Source organism: Cinclus cinclus, chromosome 35 (genome assembly GCF_963662255.1).
Source record: "Cinclus cinclus chromosome 35, bCinCin1.1, whole genome shotgun sequence".
Classification (NCBI taxonomy): domain Eukaryota; kingdom Metazoa; phylum Chordata; class Aves; order Passeriformes; family Cinclidae; genus Cinclus; species Cinclus cinclus.
Window position 1 is genome coordinate 689,468 of NC_085080.1, and position 7,697 is coordinate 697,164.

Consider the following 7,697-nt stretch of genomic DNA (forward strand, 5'->3'; position numbering starts at 1 on the left):
ACAGACCGGTACGGACCAGTATGGAGCAGTACAGACCAGTATGAGGCAGTACAGACTGGTACGGACCAGTATAAGCCACTATAGACCGGTATGGACCAGTATATGCCAGTATAGACCAGTATGGAGCGGTATGGACCAATACAGACCAGTACGGAACCAGTACGGACCACTATAGCCCAGTACGAACCAGTACAGACTAGTATGGATCAGTACGGACCAGTATGGAGAAGTATGGACCACTATAGACCAGTATGAGGTAGTACAGACCATTACAGACCAGTATGGACCAGTATAAGCCACTGTAGACCAGTATGAACCAGGACAGACTGGAATGAAATAATATAAACCAGTATAGACCAGTACAGACCAGTATAAACCAGTACAGACCAGTATGAAGCAGTATAAACCAGTACAGACCAGTATGAACCAGTACAGACCAGTGCCCCCTCCCCCCCACCGTGTCCCCAGCTGCTGTTCCTGGGGGTGATGGCAGCACCGGGGATGTCCCCAGAGTGTCCCCAAAGTGTCCCCAAAGTGTCCCCAGGCCTGGTGGCACTCAGGGATGTCCCCAGTGTCCCCAAAGTGTCCCCAAAGTGTCCCCAGGCCTGGTGGCACTCAGGGATGTCCCCAATGTCCCCAGGTGCTGTCCCCAGGTCTGGTGGCACTCAGGGATGTCCCCAATGTCCCCAGGTGCTGTCCCCAGGTCTGGTGGCACTCAGGGATGTCCCCAATGTCCCCAGGTGCTGTCCCCAGGTCTGGTGGCACTCAGGGATGTCCCCAATGTCCCCAGGTGCTGTTCACTGGCCTGGTGGCACTCAGGGATGTCCCCAATGTCCCCAGGTGCTGTTCACTGGCCTGGTGGCACTCAGGGATGTCCCCAATGTCCCCAGGTGCTGTCCCCAGGTCTGGTGGCACTCAGGGATGTCCCCAGTGTCCCCAGGTGCTGTCCCCAGGTCTGGTGGCACTCAGGGATGTCCCCAATGTCCCCAGGTGCTGTCCCCAGGTCTGGTGGCACTCAGGGATGTCCCCAATGTCCCCAGGTGCTGTCCCCAGGCCTGGTGGCACTCAGGGATGTCCCCAGTGTCCCCAGGTGCTGTTCACTGGCCTGGTGGCACTCAGGGATGTCCCCAGTGTCCCCAGGTGCTGTCCCCAGGCCTGGTGGCACTCAGGGATGTCCCCAATGTCCCCAGGTGCTGTTCACTGGCCTGGTGGCCTCCCCGGCTCTCTTGGTGGCCCTGAGCTCGCTGGGTGGCACCGAGGCCACCTCGGTGCACGACTGCAGCCACCTGGTGACCGATGGCATCCGCAGGACCCTGAAGTTCCTGTGTGCCCTGGCCAGGGGTGTCCCCATTGTCACCCCCCAGTGGCTCATCCAGGTGACATCGGGTTGGGGACATTGGGGATGCTGGGGACACTGGGGGGGTTGGGGACACTGAGGGGACATTGGGGGCACTTTGGGGACGTTGAGGACACTTTGGGGACGTTGAGGACGTGGGATTTGGGGATAATGGGGACGTTGACAGGGGTTGGGGACATTGGGGACATTTGGGACAGCGGAGACATTTGGGATATTGGGGGGTTGGGGACACTGGGGACACTTTGGGGACATTGGGGAGGGTTGGGGACACTGGGGACATTCTGGGGAATTGGGGACATCGGGGACACTTTGGGGACATTGGGGACCCTGAAGTTCCTGTGTGCCCTGGCCAGGGGTGTCCCCGTTGTCACCCCCCAGTGGCTCATCCAGGTGACATCGGGGTCTTGGGGACATTGGGGACACTGAGGGGACATTGGGGGAGTTGGTGACATTGGGGACAGCAGAGACATTGGGGACATTTGGGATATTGAGGGGGTTGAGGACACTGGGGACACTTTGGGGACATTGGGGACACTTTGGGGATGTTGGGGACATGGGATTTGGGGATTTGGGGACACTGGGGAGGGTTGGGGACACTGGGGACATTCAGGGGAACTTGGTGACAATGAAGGGAATTTGGGGACAAGGAGAGGGCATTTGGGGACACAAGGGTGGCCTTGGGGACATTGAGGGGGGCCCTGGGTACATTGGGGACAGGGGGGTGGCACTGGGGCCATTGGGGATTTGGGGACACTGGGGTGGCCTTGGGGACTTTGGGGACACAGACGGAGGAACCTGGGGACAGCAGGAGGGATGTGGGGACAGTAAAAGGGACTCTGGGGACAAGTGGGGTGGCCTTGGGGACAAAGGGGTGGCCTTGGGGACAGTGTGGGGGGGGTTGGTGGTTTGGGGTGGCCCTGGGGAGTCGGTGGTGACCCCGGTGTCCCCAGAGTTCCCACGGTGGCCCTGTGTGACCCCGGTGTCCCCAGAGTTCCCATGGTGGCCCTGTGTAACCCCGGTGTCCCCAGAGTTCCCACGGTGGCCCTGTGTGACCCCGGTGTCCCCGGTGTCCCCAGAGTTCCCACGGTGGCCCTGTGTGACCCCGGTGTCCCCGGTGTCCCCAGAGTTCCCACGGTGGCCCTGTGTGACCCCGGTGTCCCCAGAGTTCCCACGGTGGCCCTGTGTGACCCCGGTGTCCCCGGTGTCCCCAGAGTTCCCACGGTGGCCCTGTGTGACCCCGGTGTCCCTGGTGTCCCCAGAGTTCCCACGGTGGCCCTGTGTGACCCCGGTGTCCCCGGTGTCCCCAGAGTTCCCACGGTGGCCCTGTGTGACCCCGGTGTCCCCAGAGTTCCCACGGTGGCCCTGTGTGACCCCGGTGTCCCCGGTGTCCCCAGAGTTCCCACGGTGGCCCTGTGTGACCCCGGTGTCCCCAGAGTTCCCATGGTGGCCCTGTGTAACCCCGGTGTCCCCAGAGTTCCCACGGTGGCCCTGTGTGACCCCGGTGTCCCCGGTGTCCCCAGAGTTCCCACGGTGGCCCTGTGTGACCCCGGTGTCCCCAGAGTTCCCACGGTGGCCCTGTGTGACCCCGGTGTCCCCGGTGTCCCCAGAGTTCCCACGGTGGCCCTGTGTGACCCCGGTGTCCCCAGAGTTCCCACGGTGGCCCTGTGTGACCCCGGTGTCCCCGGTGTCCCCAGAGTTCCCACGGTGGCCCTGTGTGACCCCGGTGTCCCCAGAGTTCCCATGGTGGCCCTGTGTAACCCCGGTGTCCCCAGAGTTCCCACGGTGGCCCTGTGTGACCCCGGTGTCCCCGGTGTCCCCAGAGTTCCCACGGTGGCCCTGTGTGACCCCGGTGTCCCCAGAGTTCCCACGGTGGCCCTGTGTGACCCCGGTGTCCCCGGTGTCCCCAGAGTTCCCACGGTGGCCCTGTGTGACCCCGGTGTCCCCAGAGTTCCCATGGTGGCCCTGTGTAACCCCGGTGTCCCCAGAGTTCCCACGGTGGCCCTGTGTGACCCCGGTGTCCCCGGTGTCCCCAGAGTTCCCACGGTGGCCCTGTGTGACCCCGGTGTCCCCAGAGTTCCCACGGTGGCCCTGTGTGACCCCGGTGTCCCCGGTGTCCCCAGAGTTCCCACGGTGGCCCTGTGTGACCCCGGTGTCCCCAGAGTTCCCACGGTGGCCCTGTGTGACCCCGGTGTCCCCGGTGTCCCCAGAGTTCCCACGGTGGCCGCCCGTTGTCCCCAGGTCCCTTCCTGCCCCGGGACCCCCCCCTGGAGCGGCGTCTCGGCTTCCGGCTGCGCCCGGCGCTGGCCCGGGCACGGTGCCACCCCCTGCTGCAGGTGACAGTGTCCCCAAATGTCCCCAATGTCCCCAAATGTCCCCAGTGTCCCCTCAATGTCCCCGAATGTCCCCAAATGTCCCCAATGTCCCCAAATGTCCCCAGTGTCCCCTCAATGTCCCCGAATGTCCCCAATGTCCCCCAGAGTCCCCAATGTTCCCAGTGTCCCCAAATGTCCCTGAATGTCCCCAAATGTCCCCAGTGTCCCCTCAATGTCCCCAGTGACCCCTCAATGTCCCCAATGTCCCCAAATGTCCCCAATGATGTCCCCAATGTCCCCAGTGTTCCCAAATGTTCCCAATGTTCCCAAATGTCCCCAGTGTCCCCTGAGTGTCCCCGCTGTCCCCTGTGTCCCCAGGGCTACCAGGTCCACGTCACCCCCAGTGTGCAGCCGTGTCCCCAGGACATGCAGGACATTGTCACCTGCTGTGGTGGCACCTTCCTGCCACAGCTGCCCCGGGAGCACGCGGTGAGGGGACAGCGGGGACAGCGGGGGGACACTGGGGACACCTGGGGGGGTTGGGGACACCTGGGGGGGTTGGGGACAGCGGGGGGACACTGGGGACACCTGGGGGGGGTTGGGGACACCTGGGGGGGTTGGGGACACCTGGGGGGGGTTGGGGACAGCGGGGGGGGTTGGGGACACCTGGGGGGGGTTGGGGACACCTGGGGGGGTTGGGGACACCTGGGGGGGGTTGGGGACACCTGGGGGGGTTGGGGACACCTGGGGGGGTTGGGGGACATTGGGGGACATTGAGGACATTGGGGACAGGGGGGACATTGGGGACATTGGGGGACATTGGGGACATTGGGGACATTGGGGACATTGGGGGACATTGGGAACATTGGGGGTGTTTGGGATTTCTCTGGTTTTGGGGTTTTTTGGGGTTTTGGGGTTTTGGGGTTTTTGATTTTTTGGGGGTTTTTGGGATTTTGGGGGGGATTTCTTTCTGGAGTTGGGATTTGGGGTTTTTTTGGTTTGTTTTTAATTTTTTATGGGATTTCCCTCTGGGCTTTTGGGGTTTTTTTTCCGTGTGGGTTTTTTGTTTTGTTCTTGGGGGTTTGGGGGATTTTTGGGGATTTTTTTTGTTGTTTTATTTTTGGGGTTTTTTTGTGTTTTTTGTTTGTTTTGTTGTTTTTCTTTGGGTTTTTTTTGTTTTGTTTTGTTTCTTGTGGGGTTTTTGTGGGTTTTTTATTATTTTGGTTTGGTTTGGGTTTTTATGGTTTTTTTGGGGGAAGATTCCTCTCGTTTAGTTTTTTGCATTTTTTTCCTTCGTTTTTTCCTTTTTTTCTCCTTTTTTTTCCTTATTTTCCTTTTTTCCTTTTTTTCCTTCTTTTTTTTCTTTTTCTTCCTTTTTTTCCTTTTTCTCCTTTTCTTCCTTTTTTTCCCTTTTTCCTTTTTTTCTTTTTTCCTTTTTTTCTTTTTTCCTTTTTACCTTTTTTCTTTTTTCTTTTTTCCCTTTTTCTTCCTTTTTACTTTTTTCTTTTTTCCTTTTTTCCCTTTTTCTTTTTTCCTTTTTTCTTTTTTTCTTTTTATTTCCTTTTATTTCCTTTTTTACCTTTTCTCCTTTTTATTCTTTTTCTTCCTTTTTTAAATTTTATTTCCTTTTCTTCCTTTTTCTTCCTTTTTTTCTTTTTTCGTTTTCTTCCTTTTTCCTTTTTTTCCCTTTTTCCTTTTTCTTCCTTTTTTTTCCTTTTTTTCCTTTTTTTTTCCTTTTTCTTTCTTTCTTCCCCCTTTTTTTTCCTTTTTCTTCCTTCCTGTTTTTTTCCCTTTTTTTTCTGTCTTCCTCCTTTTTTTCCTTTTTCTTCCTTTTTTTTCCCTTTTTTTTCTTTCTTTCCCCCATTTTTTTCCTTTTTCTTCCTTTTTTTCCCTTTTTCTTTCTTCCCCCCTTTTTCTTCCTTTTTCTTCCTTTTTTCCTTTTTTTTCTTTTTTTTCTTTTTTCTTTTTCCTTTTTTTCTTTTTTTCCTTTTTTTTCTTTCTTCCCCCCCTTTTTCTTCCTTTTTCTTCCTTTTTTCTTTTTTTTTCTTTTTTCTTTTTTTCCTTTTCTTTCCCTTTTTCTCCTTTTTTCCCTTTTTTCCTTTTTTTTTCCTTTCTTCCCCCCTTTTTCTTCCTTTTTCTTCCTTTTTTCTTTTTTCTTTTTTTTCCTTTTTTTCCCCTTTTTTTTCCTTTTTTCCCTTTTTTCCTTTTTTTTTCTTTCTTCCCCCCCTTTTCTTCCTTTTTCTTCCTTTTTCTTCCTTTTTTTCTTTTTTTTTCTTTTTTCTTTTTTCCTTTTCTTTCCCTTTTTCTCCTTTTTTCCCTTTTTTCCTTTTTTTTTCTTTCTTCCCCCCTTTTTCTTCCTTTTTCTTCCTTTTTTCTTTTTTTCTTTTTTTCCTTTTTTTCCCCTTTTTTTTTCCTTTTTTCCCTTTTTTTCCTTTTTCTTTCTTTCTTCCCCCCTTTTTCTTCCTTTTCTTCCTTTTTTCCCCTTTTTTTTCCTTTCTTCCATTTTTTCCCCTTTTTTCCTTTTTTTTTGCTTTCTTCCTTTCTTTCCTTTTTCTTTCTTTCTTCCCCCCCTTTTTCTTCCTTTTCTTCCTTTTTCCCCCTTTTTTTTCCTTTTTTCCATTTTCCCCTTTTTTTTTCTTTTTTTTTGCTTTCTTCCCCCCCCCTTCTTTCCTTTTTCTTCCTTTCTTTCCTTTTTCTTTCTTTCTTTCTTCCCCCCCTTTTTCTTCCTTTTCTTCCTTTATTTCCCCTTATTTTTCTCTCCCCCCCCCCCTTTTTTCCCCTTTTTCTTCCTTTTTTTTCCCTTCTTTCCCTCCTTTTTCTTTCTTTCTCCTCCCCCCCTTTATTTTTTTTTCCCCTTTTAACCCTTTCTTTCCCCGCAGCCCCACGTGCTGGTGATCTCTTGTCCCCAGGACCGGGCTCTCTGCGCTCCGGCCGTGGCCGCGCGGCTCCCGCTGCTCTCGGCCGAGCTCCTGCTCTCGGGGGTCCTGAGGCAACGCCTCCCCCTCGACCCCTTCCTTCTCTGCCCCCAAAAAAACCCCCCAAACCCCACCCAAAAACCCAAAAATCCCGTTCGGAAAAATTCAAATCCCTCCCCGAAATCCAAAAATCCCGCTCAGAATACGCCAAGAAACACAAATTCCACCTCAAAATCTCAAAATGCAGCTCGGAGAAAATCAAATTCCACCCAAAAATCCAACAGTTCAAATCCGACACCGATGTGTGAAAATCCCGCTCAGAAAAATTCAAATTCCACACAAAAAACCAGAAATTCAGATTCCACCCCAAAATCCCAAAATCCCCTTCAAAGAAACTCAGATTCCACCCAAAAACCCAGAAATTCAAATCCGACCCCAAAATCCCAAAATCCCGCTCAGAAAAATTCAAATTCCACCCAAAAATCCAAAAATTCAAATTCCACCCCAACCCACGAAAACCTCGCTCAAAATACCCCAAATCCCACCCAAAATTCAAAAAATCCCCCCCAAAACCAAAAAAATCCCACCCAAAAAATCCCAGATCCCTCCAGAAACTCCAAAAATTCTGCCCAGAAAACCCCAAATCCCTCCCCAAAAAACCCAAACCAGCCCCGAGATCCCTCAGGGAGTCCCAACCCCGATTTTGGGGTCCCAAATTCCCCCCTGGATCCCCCCCAGGAGCTCCCCAGGACCCGGAGTGGGTGGAGACCCCCCCCAAATTCAGGTACCCCCCAAAAATCCTCAAATCCCGCTCAAAAACCCAAAAATCCCCCCCAAAAAACCCAAAATGCCCCCCAAAAAACCCAACCCCATCCCTACCCAAATTTTGGGGGCTCCACTCCCCCCCCGAGCCCCCCCCGGACCCGGAGTGGGTGGAGACCCCCCCAAAATCCCCCCCAAAAAAAACCAAATTCAGGGAACCCTCAAAAAACCCCAAACCCACCCAAAAAAGCCCCAAAACGACCCCGGGGTCACTCTGAGGATCCCGAGCCCGATTTTGGGGTTCAAGAGCCCCCCAGAACCCGAAGTCGTCGGGAATCCCCCCAAAATCCT

General features: G+C 53.4%; 1 protein-coding gene across 1 annotated transcript; it reads right to left on the bottom strand.

The window, feature by feature from the left end:
* Window positions 1–1,368: 1,368 nt before the first annotated feature.
* Window positions 1,369–4,268, bottom strand: LOC134055789 (uncharacterized; the record flags this gene model as incomplete). Its single annotated transcript, XM_062512248.1, has 4 exons — window positions 1,369–1,405; window positions 1,454–1,588; window positions 2,145–2,152; window positions 4,206–4,268. Coding segments are annotated over 4 exons (243 nt in total), but the record flags the coding sequence as incomplete, so codon positions are not given.
* Between the last annotated feature and the right edge of the window lie 3,429 nt (window positions 4,269–7,697).